The sequence below is a fragment of the Protopterus annectens genome, chromosome 9.part0, assembly GCF_019279795.1.
Source record: "Protopterus annectens isolate FY-2018-M chromosome 9.part0, PAN1.0, whole genome shotgun sequence".
NCBI lineage: Eukaryota > Metazoa > Chordata > Ceratodontiformes > Protopteridae > Protopterus > Protopterus annectens.
The window spans coordinates 1,220,862,773-1,220,886,513 of NC_056743.1; the positions used below are offsets into that span (position 1 = coordinate 1,220,862,773).

Consider the following 23,741-nt stretch of genomic DNA (forward strand, 5'->3'; position numbering starts at 1 on the left):
CTTTTCTTTTTTATTTCATGGAGGCAACAGCAGCCCCTGAAAGATAGTATATATCTAATCTGCAGCAGTATCTTTATCTTACGACCTTCAGTTGTCTGGAGTTTATTTAACCAGCATAGTTACAGGTTGTTGAACCTGCACTTCTGACAAGTTTGTTGTAATCTGGGGCCAGCACTTACACTGGTGACAGTGCTTTTATTTGTTCATGCACTGACAAAATCTCTGGTTGAGAAGACATATAGGAATTCTTACTCGCCGTTTTCTAAAAAAATCATCTGTGCTCTGTTCTGGACATTCCATTAACTCTGGTTAATACCTTTGAGGTTTTACAGTATAGCTTCACTCTAAAACAGGTTACTTTCCCTAAAGGTATTTCATCTAGCACCTGCATGGTTAAAGGTGACTACTGCTTTTCTGTCTTGTACTTGAAGTCATGACATTTTTATCTTTTATATTAGATTACATCTTATCTGTTGTGGGAGAGTCAAAGGCAAAGTCAAAAGCTGAATGTGATCTTTAACCCACTCATTGTTTTTCTCTCTGTGCATGGCTTCTTAAGTTCTTTCCTGCTAGATTTTTCTTTTTTTTGTCTGATGCTATATTAAAGGAATTTGCCTCAGACGTTTTCTTAGGTTGAGTACCCTTCCCTACTTTTTTGGATTCAACGCAAGAGTGGGAAATCTCTCAGATCCCCTAAGTTGACAACTTTCTGGAGGAGCCATCATCCAAGCAGACATTATGGTGTTTGTTGCATTCACCTGCATTTTTTTTAGTCTGTGAAGATTTTACTTAGAAACGTATTTGATGCTTTACATTTCCTTATATCAGTAGCTTTAATAACTCTCTTAACGGTGCTTATAGTTATCAATTTCAAGTAATGCATCAAGGGAGAATACTCACCTCGAGTTAAATTATTTAGGGGAAGTTTGTCATCCATAAGTACACAACTATATGAAGTCATGGGGCAATTGTTGGACATGTCTGTAATGCATCTGAAATAAACTCTTTTTGAATGCTGTGCAGTGAGAAAATGTCTTATTTGGCAAGCGGCACTACAATGCAGAATATACTCTGTGGTTTTACTAGTATGGGTAGAACTGTTATGATTAAACTATTTTCTGCTTGCATTCATCCAATGGTGGAATGTGGAAGTCCTTTTATTATCCTGGGAATTTCCCAGCTCAAGAAACTTGAACATATACAAAAAATTTTTACTAGACAAATAACTCGTTGTGAACATTTATCTTATGAAAAGAGACTTGAAAGTCTCTTTCTTTAATCTATAGCATATGGGTTGTTAAGGGAAGATTTAATTTTGGTTTACAAGTGTTTGATGATATTTTTTGTTGCAGTGATGAATATTGAATTCTTGGACCATAATTTATTCACTAAGAATAACAACATTTTGGCAAAATTACTAAATGTTGCATCCAAGTTGAGAGCTATGCTTTTCAATCACAGAACTAGTAGATTATGGAATTCTCTCCCTAAAGATATGAGGCTTGTTAATTTAAAGACATTTGAGACACTTTTCAGTTTATAGTTTAAATGTTTTCCTTATGCTTCTGGGTTAAAAAATTAAGCAAGCTCTTAAATAGCCTTTGTAGGTCCAGAGCGTGAAAAAGTACTTCACTGAATCATTCTCACAGCTACGTATGTCAGTAAAGTGGGTATAGGGAGCTAATTCCCTTGCATGGGGTAGTGTGAGTGTCACTGAGTACCACGTGAATGCATATCTGAAATTGTGCTTCAGACTTGTTGGCTTCACTGCTGAATTCAAAGTGGTGACATTCAGTCTCACATCGTGGAGCTGTTGGACAAAAATGAAGACTCAAATTCCAAAGATAAGATTATTTCCACAGTTAATGAAAATAGTAAAGTTTTAAAGAACTGGAACATGTTAATCAAAATAACTGACAACAGTACTTGCAGTAGAAAATGTCATCAAGCAAACATCAGTTCTGAAGTGCTGAAAAGAACTGAATGTGGCACCAAGCAATGCATTATGTGTACAAAAATTGTGTTGACAAGTACCTGCGAAGTTAGTGTAACATGCATTTTAAGGCAGCACCTGTGTTGACAAATAATGGTGAAGTTGTAGTGTAACTATATTAACACAGGATTTATGCTGCTAAAATACTAATAAAGCTACAGTGTTACACAAACACTAACAGTGGACGTGTGTGGACAAATACTGGTAAAGCTTCAGTGTAACATACATATTACAGGACTACATTGTAACGCACGTGAGCACAGAAATTGTACTGACAAATATTGGTGAAGCCTCTGTAACACACACATTAACACAGGACATGTGTGGAAAAAGACTGGTAAAGCAACAGTGTAGCACATATAGTTGCACAGGACTTATGTAAACAAAGACTTTTGAAGCTGTAGTGTTACACAAGTAGTAGCACAACACTTGTGTGGACAAAGACTAGTGAAGTTACAGTGTTACACACAGGAGCACAAGACTTGAATGGACAAAGCTGGAGAAGCTACAATGTAACACACAGTACCACAGGACTTGTGTGGACAAATACTAGTGAATCTACAGTGTAGCACATATAGTACCACAGGACTTTGTGGACAAATACTAGTGAAGCTACAGTGTAGCACACATTATCACAGGACTTTTGTGGACAAATACAAGTACAGCTACAGTGTAGCACACAGTACCACAGGACTTTTGTGGACAAATACTAGTGCAGCTACAGTGTAGCACACACATCACAGGACTTGTGTACACAAATACTACTGAAGCTACAATGTAACACTCGCAGTAGCGCAGGACTTGTGTACACAAATACTACTGAAGCTACAATGTAACACTCGCAGTAGCGCAGGACTTGTTTGGATAAATACTACTGAAGCACATGCTGGCTTCATGCAGGAAGATATTTGCTTGAAAAAATGACAAGGACACCTGGTGAGCAGATGCTAAAACATTATGAATATTGCAAGTCATCCCTTATGGCAGCTCTGTTGGCATAGAGAGATAAAACCTGTGTATGATCCAGGCTACCTGGGTTTGATTAGCAGCTTGGACACTTGTTGGAGTTGGTATTAGGAAGGTGAGGAATGACAAGGCCTCTCTTCAGGGGCAGAGGAAGGAGACTGATTTCATTCCTGGTGGAGACAAAATCATACAGAGGAGCTGCCCAGAAGGTAAACAGTGCCATTTGATTATGCAAACATGGAGGCATGTAAGTACATCAAGATGGCCCACTGTGTGCCCACTTCTTAGATGGTGAAGGTATGTGCAGGAATACAAGGACGTAAAAAAAAAAAACTTTCTGTAATTCATGGATGATGGCACCTACTCCTGTTTTAGCTAAACCATAGCCCAGTTGAGCAAAGAAACCATAGGACATTCTTCCTGGTGGTAAACGGGTGAATAGAGTGACTGGGTGGAGGTAGGGTTCTGTGGTCAATGGGGAAATTTCCCAAAAAATGAGTCCTCCTAAAAGAAATATGAACCCTATTAACTGTTATAAAATATTTTAGATACCTGTGCCTAAACCATGGAACTTCTCCTTATTTTGAGATTCAGAGTTCCTTTTCTGGTTGTTTGCCAGAATGCAGTGATTTGTGCACTGCATGCATTTGAGAACAATTGTTTTTACCCTCTCTACACCACTGCCCTTGTGTCTGTTTTATCTCCTAGCTCACCTTTCTGTCTCCTTCCTTCACAATTGTGTTCTTGTTCAACCAGCTTCATTATAGAAGGCTTGTACAATGCCCCCCCCATGTCTCCTCCCTCTTACTGGTTATGTATTACATGTTAGTCGTATGGATGAGAATTGCTAAGTAAATAAGTTTATACTACATATGGTAGTAATATGTAATGATAACTGCACCTATAATTACTTTTATATGGATCCCATTCTCTACTGTCAAGACTACAGTGTTAGTTCTATTTCGTAATGGCACTTTTGTGTGCTAAATCAAATGTCTGTTTTTAATAGTAGGGTGATTGTCAGATGAGTTGTCCCACTTCCTGTCTAAAAAAGACCCAAGGTCCAGTGTAATTCATTTAGTCATCAAAGTAGAGTGATTTTTTTTTAACAACACCTTCATTATTTTAATACTTTTTCCTGGAGAACAATGCTCTGAATTATGTAAAATAGTTCACATGACTTCCTTCAGATGGAATTGTTTTGTTTTTGTGTTTTTTCTTGCTATTTCCTAAAGCATTTTCACTCAAGATTCACTTTACTTCCTTTTTTCTTTCTTTTTTAGATTGCTTGCTACCTACAGTGGTGCATTTGGGCTTCATGTATGCACATTACATTATTCCAAAGGTTGAAAGATCTCAAAGAAACCACAATATATGTTTATTTTTCATTTTTCTGCGTGATTATTTTTTCTTCGATTTGGAGTGAATTCAGAGTAAGAATATATAAAGAAGGGGGTGCAACACTTACCTTAATTTGTTGAGGTCTTGCATAAAACCAATTTTGATTAAGTACAAGTGTTTGCAGTGATTGTGTACTTAGGTCAAATGGTTTTATGCTAAAGGTGTATGAAGTGCACTTGTAGCTTGTGTATTTTGTTCAGCCATAATAGCTATATAAAAGTAAACATCGTACCTGAATATTTTCTTGTTAAATTTGCATGTAATTCTTACAAAACTAAATACAGATATGTTTATGATTTTTCAAGGTGTGTCATATGCCTTATATATGCCAGACAACAAGTGGGGTTGTCTAAGGAGCTGATGCAGACTGGTGAATAAAACATTAAGAATATGTCACTTTTTATTTATTATATATTATCAAAGAACATTTTCTTGACATTACAAAATATGTACAAAAAAATAGTTGAGCGGTACAGACTGTTGTGGAATCTACAAAATGGCCAGAACAAAACCCTGAGGACTACTACTAGTTTATGCAGGAACATGTGAACTGGTTATTTGATGCTGCTACATAAACCACGGATTGTAATTTCAAATGGTAACTTAATAGTCCTGTAGCAGGAGAGTTTAGGAAGTCTTGAAAATAATGGCAATAATCACAAATAAAACTATATTCTGTTAAGACAAAGAAAACTAATGTGCTGTTACTCCGCAGCCTTTCTAACAGCACCTTGTTTATAAAACACTTTTCTTCTGAATTTTAAAAATAAAAAAAAACATATTTTCACTTTAAAGTAAAAATAAATAAATAATGTCCTACTGGCCTGAGCAATGATACGTGTGCTACACTTTTTGTCATAACGTCTATTTTATGCTGTTAAACTCACCCCCAACATGCATACCACCTATTAAAAATAAACTGGCATGGCTTTAATGTCTATTTCCTGATAAAACCTTACAAAACAGTGCTTTTGTAATAATCATATTAACCATTGTGTTACTTCCAAAAGGAAAACCAGATGAACTTGTGTTGAAATGAAACACTGTACTAAATTCCTCAGATGGTATGGGATGTTGTATATAATACTGCTACGTAACAGCTTAGCAAACACTGTCCAGTATGCATGCCACTCGGAGTAAATTCACTTACCTCAGATGTATGAAAAAATGAGTTCAGGTAGGTTTTGTAAATGTCTTAGCCTCTCAAATATAATATAATAGCAATTGTCTGCAAGATTTAGATGAAGGCCAAAGAAACTAGTTTCTATCTTCTGTTTAAGGTCCATCTCCCACTGTAGTCTAGTGTTTTGTAAGGGACTACAGCAAAATGCTAGGGCTCATAGAACCTGCAGAATGTTTTGTGTTTCTGTGACTGACTTGATTTTTTTTTTTATTTTAGTTTGAATCTCTTCAGTCCTTCTGTAGTTTAACTAATGCACAACAGAAATGCTCCATTACACTTTTAGAAGTGATGTTTACTGTGCTTTTTCATCTTATTTGGAAGGTGAGTACAAGAAAAGTAATGATACAGCTTTTAATTATTTTTCCCCTATTTTTGTAATGAATTATTGTACTTGCGTACACTCAAATACATTGTTCTATATTTTCAGCTTAGATTTCAGTGCCTCAGAATTCTGATACATCATCATCCCTACTAGCATCATGGTAGTTCCAGCTAGACTTAATCTGGTCACATGTCCCTCAAAAAGTACCTGAGAGATCAAAACGTTCCCAATAGCAGTGAGGTTCCCCAGCACATGCACTGTGACAGCTGATGTTAGCTGTATCACGTAGAAACTAGCCAAGTTGTACAGCACAGCACAGCTGCAGCTCAGAGTCAAGAAGAGGTAGAGACGTCCATCTTTTTGAGTCAGTAACTCCCATAATGCCCTGCTCTCAAAAAGGACCGTGGCCGACAGCAGCATGAAGAAACTAGGAACAGCCATGGCATAGAGGAGGACAATGGAATCCATCTGGAGCTGCTGGAGCAAAACACCTGGAAGTAACAATAGGGGAAAAAGGTTAGCAAGTGGAAATGGTAACATCAAATGATAATACATAACAGAACATACTCTGCTGCAAAAACTGAAATATGTGTTCTGCACTGTGTGTTATGGTGCAAATCACAGTAATCATAGGAGGATTACATGGCTATTGGCCCTAATGCCTCTACAAGCCTAGCCATGTTATACCCTCGTTCCCTTTTGGACCAAGATATATAGTCTATGTTTGCTCACAAATGTAAGATCAGCACTGGCTGCCCATGTCTAAGATGCACATTGGGGAAACCCCTGGTGTAAGTTTACGGTTTCCTATCCAATTGTCCAGGTTATGCTTAAATAGGGTCATTCAGAAGCTCTGTTTTAAATGAATTGGGAGTTTGCTCCAGTGGAGTGGCAAGCTTTGGGAGACATATCTGTCTCTCCAGCATGTCCTGATAATATCACAGGCATACTTCTCCACTTCTCAGTGCAAGAATTCTGGACAAAGGCCCAAAAAATAGGAAAAGATTTTTACAAATTCTTCTTAGAAACTTAGAAAGATGCTAGAGTAATAGGGTTTATGTTAACATACATTTTTTGAAGGATTTGAAGTCTGAAATTCAACTATATATCATTATTTAGTGACTTTAATCCTCAGATCATCCCAGTGATTTATCAGAAAACCACAAATTTTATGCAGAAAAGACCAAAAAATATGAAGCAAAACTGTGGAAAATCTGGAGGGTGTGAACTTAGGGGGGGATATTATTGCAGGCTGTGTTAAGATCCCTAGTGTGGGTGAGTCTTGTTCCACTGGATTTGCGTATGTGTAGCAACCTCATCAAGGCAGGGTCTGAGACTGCTCTGTAGGGCAGACACAAGTCACCTCTAACCAGTCTATACAATACTGAATAAAATGATAGGGCCTTCAGTCTGTCTGTGTAGGTCATGTGTTGTAGGTGCTGAACTTTCTAGGTGAGAAACTTATGAGTTCTCTCCAGTTGCTGCAGATGTCTGGGAGAATTTTACTCTATTACTGGTCTGATGAGAACTAAGTACAGGGGAGTTATAACCTCCTTAGCTTTGGATGTTATACCCTTGCTTATGAGGTATGCAATGTAGAAGGTGTGGACACCTGATGATCAAACTTGAGGCTGCTATCAACTTGCGTTCCTAAATCTCTTACCACAGGGTTTGAACTTAAGGGGATATTATTAATGTTATAATTAGCAGGGGTTTCTCCTTTGCCGAAGGGGATGATAATGCTTTTTTTTGTGTTTTGTTTAAGTCCGTGGCTTTGACATCAATCATTTGTCTGTGTAAGCCCATTTTGTAGTATGTTAACATCTTTTGGGGGATTCAATGATTGCACCCAGTTTGCAGTCATCAGCAAACTTGGTAAGCCATAGGCCACAAACAGATACCAAATAGTAGGGGGCCTAGCGCAGATCCGTGTGGAACACCACTGGTAACAGGTCTGCTAAAAGAGGTAGCATCCCCAATGTTGACAGTATGTGTTCTGTTTGTGAGCCAGTTGGCAACCCATCAACTGATGTAAGGATTAATCCCCAGCTGGGTGAATTTCTCAATGATGCCTGAGTGAGGGATTGTGTCAAAGGCCTTGACTAGGTCGAGATAGGCAGCTTGAACTGTTTTGCCTTCATCCAGGCCTTTGATGACATTCTTGAAGAAGTCTACCAGGTTTAGCACACAAGATATGCCCTTAATGGAGCCAAACTGGGTTGGGTCAAGAGTTCATAGGTTCATAGACTAGTACTAAGCTAACTGCCCTTGTGGGCCATTTTAAGCCTACCCAATTAACCTGTGTGAGAATCAAACCCTGTGCCTCTAACCTTGATAAGATCCATGATGATTCTCTCTATGGCCTTGCAGATAAGGCTGGTTATGCTTATGGGTCTGTAGTTCCTGAGGTCAGTTAAGGGACCCCACCCCCTTTGTGGAAGAGGATTACAGTTGCTGTTTCCCATTCAGCTGAGACAAAGTCAGTGCTTAGATTGAGACTGAAAAGTGTACTCAGCAGTTCTGCTAACTCCTGCTTCAGACCATTTAATAAGCAGCCTGTGATGTTGTCTGTCCCATAGAGGCTGGGTTTTTGGCCTAGGAGAGTGCATCTATGACCTGCTATCTGGAGATATTAGGCAGAGGACTGGTAACAGGTGTGTTATGGGGCATGATTGGTGGGTACAGGAGGTGAAGTTTTTGCCAAACCTGTCTGCTAGCAGGTTTGCAATGTCCTCAGGTTCAGTATAAGTGGTACTGTCCACAGCTAATTTGGCTCAAAGCTGGGCCTTCCCTTTTAGATTTCAGATGTAGTTAAAGAATGCTTTGTGATTTACCTTAGGTAGGGATGCTAATTTAGTTTCATAATTAGCTTTAGAGGACTTTACAAGATGTCTAACCTGCTTGTTTATGCTTTGGAGGGAGTTCTTCCTTTGCTGGGACCATTCCCTCTTGATTTTTGACAGCAGTAATGTAAGCTCCAAAGTTGTAAATTCCACTGCTACGTGCTCTTTGAGGTGTTTCATAATCATAAAACTGGTCCTTTCTGAGTTGAGAGGAGGTAGGCTTAACAGGAGTAATATTTTGACACAATTTGTGTTAGATGCTTGCAGGGTTTACACATGCTTCTGCAACATCTCAGTCAATGAGGTGGAAAGGCATTCAGAACCTATTTCATAATTTATATCCCATGGCAGCAGCACGTGTACAATAACCTTTATTATTATATGATTATTTGTAGCTACCTTGTTCAAAAATATTTTTAGTGCCTACATCAAAACTATGAAATCTTTTCATTGACTTCACACAGTGAAATACAGTAGAGCAAACCACATAAACAGCAGTTCCATGAAGAGCGTCATATATCATATCCTCCTAAAAACATTTATTTATTTTATTTGCAGTTTGTTTGCTACGATAGTCCATTGGGCCACAAGGAGCCCATTTTCAATGGAGTCCCGGGGAAAAAAGATCTAGAAAAAATACAAATTACAAATTATACGTAAGAGTGAATTGTAAGAAATACAAAGTACACAAATTAAGTAAAGGTGACATTTAGAAGGAACAAATTGGTACAATGCAATAGCAAAATGTTTACAAACAGTCAAGTTCTTAAGAGTTATCATAGTTTCAACAATTTATAACTTAACTACTAATTCCTTCAGTTCTTAAAAGTTATACTAATTCCTACAGTTTATTGGAGAATGGGGATATAAATCTATAGGAGGCTATTTACAGATGTTTTAGCATTTAGAGAGTAACTATAGTGTAGGAAGATTATGTAGGATGGGAGCATGAGCATTCCTATTGTGAAGTTAGGTGTGAGTCAACAGACAACTCATCAGCCTCTAAAGTACATATCAGGTGATTTAGAGCCTGGCTTTAACATCATATCTGACAGTATCTTAGGTCCAGAGATGAAGTTATTATCTACAGGCTGCCAAGAGTGGACAATCAGCTTGGTTCCAGAATTCTTTTCACTGCCATAGTCACCAAGGCAATGACTCTCTCTTGTCCAACACTGTTACACAACTCAACCAAGCCTGAAATTATGGTAAGTATTAGAGAAGGTAAGGATTAGTAACAATGGCTGAGCATAAAATACTCTTTAAGTAAAACTAAAGTGAACAGACTTGCATTCTTAGACTCAACAATTAATTAGTGTTTGATGTACCTGGTGAGTTGTCTGCTGTCTGGAAGTGTGCAACAGCAGGACTTATTAAAATATAAAGCAATGCCACTCTACCATATCAACTAATCCAAAACAGTGTAGTACCCTTTTGTTCACTTAACTCTAAAATCTATTTAGGGGGAACCTATCTCAACGTTTGCTTGTATTTTGCTCCTGTCCTGCAGGCAACCCTTATCTCTGGTCTATATATACTATCTCCTTTCCTGCAGGGAACCCCTATCTCTGGTCTATATATACTGGCTCCTCTCCTGCAGGCAACCCCTATCTCTGGTTTATATATACTAGCTCCTCTCCTGCAGGCAACCCCTATCTGTGGTCTATATATACACTGGCTCCTTATCTGCAGGCAACCCCTACCCCTTACCTCTGGTCTGTATATAAATACAAGCGATAGGGGTTGCCTGCAGGAATATATATATATATATATATATATATATATATATATATATATATATATATATATATATTGCAGGAAACCCCTATCTCTATTCTATATATACTAGTTCCTTTCCTGCAGGCAACCCCTATCTCTGGTCTATGTATCCTGGCTTTACCATTCACCAGCGCTCCTGGGGTAGGGAGACTTGCACCTATGGACTACTTATTGCTTAACTTGCAGTTGTCACTACAATTAATGCAAGTCAGCCCCAGCAGCTGTTGATCTGCTTCCACTAGACTGAAAGCAATTAGGCTGTATCTGATCTTAAATTCTGTTCCTAGCACTGCTTGGCGATTGAACTCTACAGCACTCTTAAAAGGTTCTTCAGTGGGACAACCCAGTAAAATGAGACCAAGTACCCAGATTTAATGCCCCCATGTCCAAGTTGGTTTTACAGAATGGAAACAAAAACCAACAAAGGCATCCCACACCACCCAAAAAAACATAATATAAAACCATTCAATGGAGTCCCGGGGAGAAAAGATCTAGAAAAAGTACAAATTACAAATTATACGTAAGAGTGAATTGTAAGAAATACAAAGTACACAAATTAAGTAAAGGTGACATTTAGAAGGAACAAATTGGTACAATGCAATAGCAAAATGTTTACAAACAGTCAAGTTAATTTGTGGTATGGTAAGAAAGAAATAGAACCCAGAGCAAATTAAACAATGTTTTAATAAAAAACAAACAAATTCAACAACCAGTTAAGTGTTTTTATCCACTCTATATGTATGGACTTCGTCAGGTCTAAATCTTGAGGGAACCCACCTGTTATATTTAAATAACACCCTGAATTAACTAAAGTCTGTTTTTTAAAGAAACAAACTGTTAAAAATTGCACCATGTGAATTTCAGACATAAAAGTGGTCTTGGGAGGTCTTGCTGCACTGTTATAGGATAAGAAGAAGAATAGAGAGTGGAATCACCAACAGTTGTTGAGAGAACAAGTTAAAATATAATATTTTTTAAACTGCTTTGTGTTTGAAGGACTGCTGTATGCAAAGAAGGCATGTGACACCACTGAAAAGATGAAGAGACAAAGGCAAATAAGAATACAAACTAGTACATTTGGAAGAAAAAGGGATAGTTTATATGGATAGTTTATATATGCCAACATTGACAAGTTACTTGGCAATCACAATAAGGCTGACAAGTTATTTGCAGAATTTGCCTAATGCTAAAAGACCCATAAATGTTTACTGTGTCTGTTAAGGGCTGGGGTTGGGGTCTGTGTCCTCAACACCTCACAGCTTTATTTAACCTTAACACAGATCACACCATACCACTTGAAAAAGGGTATCTCAGAAAAAAATATACAGTGGTATTGGGCACCTTTTCATGAATGGCTACCAATACATCTCCCAGCACACAGATACATGCACTCCCACTTTTTAAATCATTAATCCCACACACTCCATATGTGGCAATTCATGGATATAAACCACTGCTACCCCACTATAGTCAGGGACTGAGTATGACAGTGTTTGTGTATTTCAGTACTTACTCACATAATCTTACTTGGAGGTTGGATTACTTAGTGAGCTGAAGGGTATGCTAAACATTGACTCATATCCTCAACCCCCATACATACACACACACACACACACACACACACACACACACACACACACACACACACACACACACACACACACACACACAAGGATCTGTCCATTACCCTGTCAGGAAATAAAATGACATATGGTGCAGATCAAGGCAGTATTCAGAAACAAGCAGTGCAGTGCTTCACATGAAATAGCATGGTGAGGGTGACTCAGACACACAGACATAACAAGACTGTACTACCAGATAAATAGCCTGGTATGCATCACTTGCTAATGATGGTACATGTAAATGAGCATCATAATGCTAATTATATTGTAGAAAAAAGCATTAACCATCCTTGCAACAGGGATATTTCAATATCTGACAGGGGATATGTAGGAGTTTAGCAGGCGCCAACCTCACAAATCCTACACTAATTGCTTGCCATGATGCTGCAACATATGCAGGATCATATTTGGTTTCCACAGACAGCAGGGGAGGGAACCACCCCTTTTGTGGGTATTCAGTGAAACCATTCCACATGGCATTCAATATATGAACCGGAAGGCCTACTATGCCATTACTACCAGGTGGTTTGCAGTGCAAAGGGATTATATACATTGTGTCCACCATCAAGGTAGTTCCCATGATTCCATCTGCCACAAATGCAACTGCAGAAATCTTTCATACAAGGTGACTTTCCACAGGGCCATCTAAGGGGTAGATACATATGTTGCTTTCCATGGAGCCATCAATATTCTGGTCCTATGAACATAGGTAGCAGACCATTCATAATGGTGTCCACTGTTGTGTATTATTGGTTAGGCTGGACACATCTTGGAACTATGACTGATGACCCATATCCAAAGTCCCCAAACCATGGCAGAGACGGAGTATAAAATGCTGCATTGTCACAGACATGTAACATCATCGAAAATATTCAGAGTTCTGAAGTCCAGCTTCTGCTACATGGAGACATCTGGTGTGTTTCAGAGTCCTGTAATGAGATACTTTAGGGTTTCTACCATGCTACATAATATAATGCTACCATGCAGTTACAGTATGGCAACACTGTAGCACTGCCAGACATACCTGTGACTGCAACAGACGAGGAGTTGGGTGCAGAGTCTTCAACGGAACCAGCTGAGACTGTACCTCTTATGAGGCAGATATGGGTGCAATGTGACATGGCACCTGGTCCAGAACTATGGCTATGAAAAGAAAAACACAGAAGAAAACTGATGCATGCAATAACACACCCGGGCTATACAGTACAGTACAGTACAGTACAGTGTATTGACTGACCATGTTATGCATCAGACTTTACCATACTCACAAAGGCCAGAGGAGTGGGCAAAGTACATGGAGCAGAATGACAGGAGACAGCAATGTAAGAATAGGTGTAAGGGCCATAAGTGGTGGATATGGTAGCCACACACATGGCTAGGAAGTTGGAGGGAGTCAAGGTATCAAATCTTCCATTGATGGTGTGGAGCTTAAGTAGGTGGAACACTGACTGGGTGTACCATGTGGCACTTCAGTATCAGGAGAGGAGGCACCCAGTACAGAGAATGGTGTACCATGTTGACTGCATATACAAGAACCCTAATGTAGTACCTCCATATGGTGTTCCAGTAGAATACTGGCACTCATAACCCCTGGAACAGGCATGGGTAGGTGCTGTTCATAGTATGGCTACAGGGCAGTTTGATGGCACTGAACTGCTGGACCTGACTATCCAGTGAAATGTGACCACAGTGGAGTTAGATGTGCATCAGCTATAGCCATAGGAATATACACTCCCAGAGACAGAAGCAGTCAGGAACAGTGTGGACAGTGAAGCTATCTCCATAAATGTGTGTGCCATCTGCATTAGCTTGACTTGTAATTGTGCGATGTGCATATATCCCCCAGCATGACCACGGTGGCCAGTTGCTTGCATTCTAATGGCCTCACCAGTTCTGCCATCTGGGTCACTAATGCCCTTAACAGGTATGACTGCTCTGGATTCCTTTATGCCATGTCACTCTGCATGAGTTAAAAGATGTCCTGCAGTCATTGAAGTTGTTGCAGTTCCTCACATAGACCACATAGCACACTCATCATGTCTGATATGGTGTGATTAGTGGCCATCTCTGCCTGGATCACTGATCTACACATCCAGTGATAGATGACAAGACTAATAACCAGGTCTGTCCTGTATTTATGGAGATGACAACTCCCTACATGCTTCTCTCCTATGCTGGACATGCACACCTTGAAAGCAATGCAGCCCTCTGTTGTTATCTGTAGTGGTGTCACCTGTGTAGTTGGGGTGGGGCTGACATGGATAGTACATCCTGCCCTATACACTTAGGATACCAGACATTCATCTCACCCTTTGCTGTCTTCTCAACTGTGTATAATGTGTGTGTATCCTCTACTGTTAACATTGCTGATAGTGCCACAGAGTCATCAGACTGTGTCATGTGCATGGTGCTAGCACCATTAGCCACTGGTGAGTGACATCAGGCATGTACTGACATACCTGTTGTCTGGCTCCTCTACCAGTAGAACCAGTGAATACACACAGAGTGCCACAAAGATTGCTGTGTTCCAATTATATATATACCCTACGGACATATATGTACCTTGTGGTGCATATGTATTTGTCTGACTAAACCACTCCCTGTTGAAAGTCAGTGTCTTACAGTAACATCACATGCTACTATGAACCTGGTACATCCCTGCTGCCAGGTATGAGAGTTCTCTCACCATCCCTAATGAGAGATACCAGAAACTCCTCCACCTCTGTGAGATGTCTCTGTGTAGGTGGGCCATATATATCCACACATCTGTACTGTTGTCTTACTATAGTCTACAGCTGCATTTATGCCTGAACCAGTCCCTGACACATCTAGTCAAACAAGGTGCCTTGTCTACTTTACCATTTTCAAGGATGCACATGTATGCATATGCATGTATGTATAAGGCCTATAGTAGCACCTTCATTTCATATGTAGTGAACTTTTCCAGTTACTGCAGTTCCTTTGGTCTCATGACAAGATGTGCTGGATTACACATATAGGTCAGAGTACGTTTGGATGACATTTTATAACAGATGACAACTGACTCAGAACTGTACCCAATCCCCTTTCAGTGAGCATAGAGCTGTTCCTACTATGGTGTGATCATTTCAACAGTGTAGCATAGTATAGCAGCAGTTGGCAAGTCATCCATGTTTGCTTTCCATTGTGCCCCTGCTGATAGCACAGTCTTTTTTTTTTATGCTGGAAATTTCATATCCCCCCGTAGCATGTTGTGTAGTCTATGTGCAAATGGCAAGCTGTTGCAAACCCTATTCAACAAAGAAGTTCCCTAGAATGACAATGTTCCCTGTGCCCTTTCAGGTTCAGCCCACCCTCCTCCAGCAAAATTACAACCTGTACTGTGAAGTTCCTTCTGCCTTGTCTGGTTGCCACATCCCCAACAATAATGTAACCTACCCTGTCATGTACTATGTTACTTAATACACACTTCTGGTCAATTACTGTCGCAGTTGCTTCCATGCACACTTGTGTCTCACTGCAGTCCTGAGGTCCACTAACAGCAGTACTGTCTTTTGTTGCTTTGCAAATATAGCAGTGCACTCTGATATCCACTATATTCTGAGTCTCTAAGTTGTTTGCTGTAATGCTTTCTCCAAAAATATAATAACCATGGTTCTCATTTATTGTACAAATGAAGTTCTTTAACACAGTAATCTCTAAATTGTGGCTATAACATGATGTACTGTCAATCGTAGTCAGTATTATGATGCTCATGTTTGCCCATTTCCAGATTGGGAGGTTATGTATATTATGTATGCGTACATGGCCATGCTATTAATACTTTGTATCATGCTGTTCAGTGTTGCACATCGCTTGCTTCCAGTATGTGCAGCCATTTGTACTGGGCTATTATTTTTTACTTCTATTAGACCTAACTAACGGACATGGTCTGTTGAGGCACTGAGTTTAGCAAAGGACTACATGGTGTAGTAAGAGGAGTAAGATCAGAGGGAGCACTGCTTAGGGAGTATGAGGGCCACCTCTATAAAAGTGATGTCTGGCAGGCAGCAGCAGTTTGTCATAGTGCTGCATAATGCCAATAGCATTCCTGCACTGGTGCACTGTAGTGATATGAGGAAGCAGAAGTATAGTGACATGAGGATGTTCTATCTAGACTTCTCCACCAGTATAAATAAGTGATTGAGGGAAGGGAGTCATTTGTCTGAGATTGGTACAGCTCTACCTGTCTTTTACAAAACAGAATTCATACCTAGTCACAGATCTCTTACTCTAAATGCTTACCCATACCTGTTATCTAAGCATTCGTTACATTGTTCAGCTCTGCAATTCTAACACCATATTTCCATTAATGATTCATTCAGTATTGAGCTACACATATGCAGAACCAGTTCAGCACATTGTCAATCCATTGCATCCTAGTGGACATATGCCTCAAATTCCATGTCCAACAAATCAAGGTAACTAAGCAGGTAAATAATAATAACACAGAGACTTCAGATGGATTAAATGGCCGCAGCCATGTGTTTATTGCCAATCATTGTCAATGACTTTCTCTAATAAACCAATTATTATGAGATGTGCGCAAGGCAGGAATATCAGGGAGGCCATTTATTTCTTTCATAGCATTCCACTACGCCTACAGGACAACAGACAGCACTGTCGATATCCGGCCCTTTTATGTATCATACCCATTTCATAACAACTTTTCCACAGTTCATCACAATTCTTCTGGGCCGCCTTACAATCTGCCAAGGGGGGCCATTGCCGGGCTGATAAGTCCCCTGGCAACAATCCCTTGGGGCTGTCTGGCCTGTGGAAGGTCCAGCTGAAAAGTCCTGTGACCTCCCCCCCCCACTTGCCTTGGCCTCCCTTACCTTTCCTGCCTTCCGCTTACATGACTGCGACAGACTAGCCTGACCTATCTATCTTACCCGGAGGAGAAGGCGAAAACCTGAAAAACCCATTGGGAAAAACAGGAAATTCCTTCTCGACCCCTAATGCGATCACCTTAACGGTCACCGGGTTCCCTGAATACCTTGTCTGACCCTGAAACTGACTGTCAACAACCCCCTGCTTTTACGAGGGGGTGGGTTGGGTGGGACAAGCTGTCCAGGTAGGGATCAAGAAGACTGATTTGGTTTGTTCCCAGCCTTTTCAATCCTTCCTCTAGCCAGCCCATCCCACCTTACCCTCCTACCTATCCTGGCCCTACCTGCCCCCCCCTTCCCCCACTGAAACCTGAGTCCGAGCTGACCTGCCTCAGACAAATTGCAGATTGCTGCGATTTGGCTTGCAATCTGTTGTTGTCTGAGATTGGTACAGCTCTACCTGTCTTTTACAAAACAGAATTCATACCTAGTCACAGATCTCTTACTCTAAATGCTTACCCATACCTGTTATCTAAGCATTCGTTACATTGTTCAGCTCTGCAATTCTAACACCATATTTCCATTAATGATTCACTCAGTATTGAGCTACACATATGCAGAACCAGTTCAGCACATTGTCAATCCATTGCATCCTAGTGGACATATGCCTCAAATTCCATGTCCAACAAATCAAGGTAACTAAGCAGGTAAATAATAATAACACAGAGACTTCAGATGGATTAAATGGCCGCAGCCATGTGTTTATTGCCAATCATTGTCAATGACTTTCTCTAATAAACCAATTATTATGAGATGTGCGCAAGGCAGGAATATCAGGGAGGCCATTTATTTCTTTCATAGCATTCCACTACGCCTACAGGACAACAGACAGCACTGTCGATATCTGGCCCTTTTTATGTATCATACCCATTTCATAACAACTTTTTCACAGTTCATCACAATTCTTCTGGGCATGCCCACAATCTGCCAAGGGGGGCCATTGCCGGGCTGATAAGTCCCCTGGCAACAATCCCTTGGGGCTGTCTGGCCTGCGGAAGGTCCAGCTGAAAAGTCCTGTGACCTCCCCCCCCCCACTTGCCTTGGTCTCCCTTACCTTTCCTGCCTTCTGCCACAGAAGGGAGGAATGTTCCTCCCTTCCGCCAGCACATCTCAACCTACTCTAGGTGAATGCCCTTCAGAGCTGAAACTGCCTGTAATTCCTTGTAAAATACCTGTGAACCTTTTTCCGATAAATGAACCCCATCTTTCTCATACCTATCTGGCCACCAGACCCGAATGCCAGGGTGGGGAATGTACAACCCCTTAATGGCCTTTAAAATCTTATCCATAGAATTATTAATTCTCCGTCTCATTCTTTCCACAGCTTTTATGGACCTAACCCCTTTCCATCTTTTTCTCTGTACCACTTCTGACCAACAAATAATGGCGTGTGGCCAGCATTCATGTATGTAATTAATTTCCCGTACCATAGCACTAATTAAATCTTGTATTGGTTGCTGACCAATATCATTGCCCCCTAGGTGTAAGACGATGGCTGCAGGAGGTTTACCACTTCGCTGCTTGTTGCATTACTGTGCTAAGCTGGTGCCACCGCATTCCTGACACCCCATACCAAACTGTTTTGCCTGGAGCTTGTTCTCTTTGAAAGGGTAAGCCCGGCCTGTTCTGCACCCAGAGGTGGAGTCTCCGAACAAAGGAATGGCCAACTATCCAGATGTATTTCTGTTCTGCGGATTTGTCTGCTGAAATGCAATGAACAAGAGTTAGAGTTGTTTACACCTTACATAACTTTTATAAGCTTTGGATTTCCATCTACCCATCCTCATAATGTCTGCCTGCGACATCCCCATTTCATGTGCATATGAGGCTGCACCTATCCGAAAAGAATGCAATGTATACCTGCTTGTGTCCAAGCCTATCAACTTAACTGCCTGCTTTAAGACTGCTCTCACCTGATAATGTGTAAGTGGTTCACCTTGCTGATGGCAGAAAAATGGTCCACCTAATAAACCCCTATAACCCTGGTACTCCAATAACACTTTAGTCACATTCCATTCTAATCCCTCCTGGGTAACTACTCTTACCCATTGACCTTTGCCTTCCTGATCAGTTTTAGATTTCGCCACATAAATCCAGGTGTCATCACCCAGCACGTGTACATGTTCTAAAGGCAGTACTGTCCCTTGACTTTTCTTGTTCGGTTGGACAATTTCCGACCATCTAAATGCCCCAAAAAAGCCAGCAGAAAGGCAGCCTTAAATAATGATACCTCATGAGTAGAGAAACAAACCTCTGAAACCGCAATCCATAACTTGCTTAATACAGCTGGACCTATAGGGTATCTCTTATCCAGCCTCTTGGGTGTTTGTCTCCCCCAACCTTTAAACATCGCACGTACTTGGAAAGTTTTAGCTAGATCTTCCAAACCCAAAGCCTGATGGAACCAATTCAAGGCTGACAATGTGCTTCTAGCTCTGCCCAGGCTCCAACCTTTTTCTTTCATCACCATGATATAAGACCTGATTTGGTGAGGTGGAAAAGGCCAAATGGATTCCCAGCCTCTGGTTATTCTAGTTTGCAAGAACTGTTGTATACATTTATTGTACCTTACCCTTGTTCTTCTACTGAGAGAATTACACATTAGCAACCATTGTCATCTGTCCATAAGGTCCATAATTGAACTGGCACTGGTGTCGGAGAAGGAGTCGCCCTTGGGGCCAGCGACCGGAAACGGGGCCACTGCAAACGAGAAAGTGCATCTGCCAATGAGTTATCGATGCCAGGAATGTGTTGTGCCTTAACTGTCACATTAAATGTCAAACACTTAAATGTAAAATATCTCATCATCCTACCTAATACCCCTTTTCCCCCCAGCTGATTATTGACTATATGCACTACACTATTGTTGTCAGAACGCAGCCAGACTACTCTGTTTTTCATTTGTGCTCCCCAAATTTCCAATGCCACCACTACTGGGAAAAATTCCATATCTGCGATTGAAATATCTACCCTGTTTTTCAATTGAGACGGCCAAGCCATGCTGAACCAGTGATCTTGAAAATAACCCCCAAAGCCAATTCCCCCCGCTGCATCTGTAAACAACTGAGCGGGAGGTAGCTGGTCTCTCTCCTGCCAAATTGCTATCCCATTGTAGTCTGATAAGAAACTCCACCACACACCTAGATCCTCCTTCATACCTTGTGTGATCCTAATCCGATGGTGTGGCTTTGTGCACCCTGACCCCTTAGCAGCTAAGCGCCTCATAAATGAGCGTCCTACAGGAATCACTTTGCATGCAAAATTCATTAACCCTACTAATTCTTGTAACTGTTTAAGGGTTATCTTATTCTGTGTTAGCACTTGACTTAAGAGTAGTCGTAATTTCTGCACCTTGTCAATAGGAAGCCTGCACTGCCCATTGAAGCTATCAATCTCTATACCCAGGAAAGCCAATCTGTTCATCGGGCCCTCTGTTTTATCCCTTGCTAGCGGCACCCCTAACTCCCTGCATACCTGTTGAACTGTATCCAACGCTTGTTGACATTCCCGTGTCCTCCTTCCCAATGAATAGAAAGTCATCTAAATAATGAACAACTCTGTCTTCCCCTACCCGCTGAGCCACCAACCAGTGTAAGAAGGAACTGAATTTCTCAAAAGTAGCACATGCTATTGAACAACCCATAGGCATGCATTTATCCATGAAATACTGGCCTTCAAATGCCAAACCTAACCACCCTTGGTCTTTAGATGCAATGGGTAAAAGTCTGAAAGCAGACTCTATGTCAGCTTTTGCCATAAGGGCCCCTCTTCCCTTCTCCATGACTTTCTTAACAGCTTCATCAAAAGACGCATAATGCACTGAAGTCCCTACCCCATTTATGTAATCATTTACCGAATTTCCTTGTGGATAGGATAAGTGGTGAATAAGCTGAAATTCACCAGGTTTCTTTTTGGGTACTACGCCGATAGGAGAAACCTTAAATGCTCTTCTTGGTGGGCAGGGAAATGGGCCTGCCAGTCTGCCCGCTTCCAATTCTTTATTTATTTTTGCTCTAACTATCTCCGGATGCTCTTCTGCTGACTTCAAGTTCTTGACCCAAACCCCTTGCTTCCTACCTTTTGCTGGTATCTTGAAGCCCTTGGTGAATCCCTCTTGTAGTAATGCTGCTGCTTCTCTATCTGGATACGCTTTGAGCCATTCCTTTAAAATATCCCCTTTTACCGGCGTTGGGAGATGGAGCTGCGTACCCTTTAAAGGTGGCGGGTGGGTAAAAACATTTGTTCTGGGGGTTTGAGAGACGAAAACAAGCCTTGGCTGGGTGGTTTACCTTACCACAAGCCATGCATTGATGCTTAAATCTACACTGAAGTTGATTCCGACACTGACCGAAGTTGTACTGATAACACTTCCCAGCACTCCCGTCTGTTCTGTCCCATTGGTTGTCTGTTGTTAAACCGAACCTATAAGTGTTATACCCATTCTGATTAACTGGAAAACCACAATCTGTTGTTGCTGCATCTCCGCTTGTATCTAGCCAGCACAAAGCCCCAAATCCAACCATGCCCAAGACCTCTCTGGGTATGACTGCCTCATCCTTCTGTAGTCCTCATCATACCTCAACCATCTGTTGCCCCCTTGAGCAAAGCGCATCGTGGTTACCCTATTAAAATGCGTCCACATGTCTTTTGCTTTAGCAGAACATCTATCACCTAAAATTTGAGCATAAATGGAGTAACCAATCGCCCAGTTTTCCCATGTTCTTCTTACTTGTAACCTCCTTTTTTTGGCTACTGAATATTCAACCCTGCCATCCTTATCCCTTTCCTTTTCTTCATCCTCCCTGTTCAGCAATGAAAATATATCTATGTATTCCCCACTTGCAATCTGTTGTTTCACTTTTTCACTTAAATGAAAACCTAGTGGTAATTCTAACGTAACTGCACCACTGTACTTAACCAGTTCTGAGTCTCCCTTCCCCCCTTCCAGCACAGTCTGACCCTTGTTTCCTTGATGCATTACTGTATCACCATCCTGTTTACCTTTGAGCTGAGCTAATAAAGCTCCCATCTGGTCTAAAAGTGCATTGTTAGTTTGGGTACACCCAACTCCAGCCATGGAGCCCCTACTGTTGTGGCTGACTCAGAGTCCTCCGCTGTCTGCTTGTTGTCAATCCCAACCATGTCCCTCAAAGTATCGTGACTCTGTGAAATGATTTGATTAACCTTGCAGTGTTCTCCAGGCAAAGATTCATAGTACCTTAATTCCTCATCTAATATACCTTGGCTTTGTAACCACTGCAAACACTTCTGATCCATAATAGGCATATTCTTACCTTCCCTCTTGCGCTTTTTGCAGTGTTTCTTCTTATCCTTATGCTTCTGAGAATTTCCGGTATTCCTGTCCTGTCCGTCATCTTTCCCATTACTTCCGACTAACCCTTGGGATCCTGAGCTGGGTCCTGTTTGAGGGTCCGGGGGCAGGTCACCCGCAGGTTGAACATTAACTGCTTGAGGCACCTGCCCTGACCCTACTATCTGGTGAAACAGATCCTCCCACCATGATCTCCCTTTTATGCTCAACAAGGTCTGCATTTGTGTTTGCATTTGAGGATCCATCTAGTCAGTGAAAACACAAGACATACCCGTTAGATAATTAGGGTTTTTTTTTTTTTTTTTAATAGTTATACAAAGTAGTAAAGTGCTTTAACTAAGTTTGTGTTTCACTAACCCGACTGATTCTACTAAATCTCCTTCTTTTCAGTCTTCCTTAATGAATTTAACACCAGTAGAGAGTAACCTGATCTAACCAGCCCCTCCATGCTTACGCTACCACAGTTTAGAATTGAGTTCTATTCAGGGAAATTAATAATTACCACAATTACAAGCATGGGCTCTTGTGTACTGATGCTTCCTGTACCTCAGGCCCAAGCTCACAGGCCTAGCCATGTTGCTTCAGCAGGCCTTAGCTCACAGGCCCTGCCATGCGGTTTCCTGCAGACCTCACTGACAGGCCTTGCCATGTGGCTCCATGCAGGCCGCTGTTAACAGGCCTTGCCATGCGGCTTCTTGCTGGTCTCAGCTCACAGGCCCAGCCATGTGGCTTCCTGCAGGCCTCAGCTCACAGGCCCAGCCATGTGGCTTCCTGCAGGCCTCAGCCCACAGGCCCAGCCATGTGGCTTCCTGCAGGCCTCAGCTCACTAGGCCTCTCAGCTCTTGAGCCTAGCCATGTGGTTTCCTGCAGGCCTCAATTCACAAGCCCATCCATGTGGCTGGCTGCAGGCCTCAACTCCCTGGACCAGCCATGCGGTCTCCGTAGGCCTTAGCTGCCTTGCACTTTGACTAACACAATAAAATCTGATTAAAAAACCTATAAAAACATTCCTGATACTCTACTGAGGATTTATGTAATATGTTATTGTGCAATCTTAATTACTAGCCTGTTTGCCATCTGGTAAAAACTGCTTTCAAGCCACTTATTTGCCTCCAAGTATAGTAAACACCTAGGATTCAAACAGCAACTGTTCTTACCCTGGAGAATTCCTTTTAATCCTGCAATTAACTAACAACAAGGAAGACTTTACATTGTTCTAAAACCACCCACTGTTTTCAACTCTCATTAGAATTACACAGACAACTTTAACTATTAGCATGTTTGAATGATAATGGAATTAAGAATAGAAATACTAACATTCCACTCTGTTGCTACAGCCAAACTTAATACTAAAATTGCCCCAGCATCTCTTTCCAAAACAGCTTCAAAA

General features: G+C 41.1%; 1 protein-coding gene across 2 annotated transcripts in view; it reads right to left on the bottom strand.

Moving 5' to 3' along the window:
* The window catches only part of LOC122811956 (solute carrier family 35 member E4-like), a 98,786-nt gene that overhangs the window by 22,176 nt on the left and 52,869 nt on the right, over nucleotides 1-23,741 (bottom strand). The window contains exon 3 of one of the 2 annotated variants that reach the window (XM_044084154.1): nucleotides 6,073-6,356. In XM_044084154.1, the coding sequence (XP_043940089.1) occupies nucleotides 6,073-6,356 (284 nt within the window). Of the gene's footprint in view, nucleotides 1-4,728; nucleotides 6,357-23,741 lie in introns of those variants that run through there. The other variant, XM_044084152.1, reaches the window with a different exon arrangement.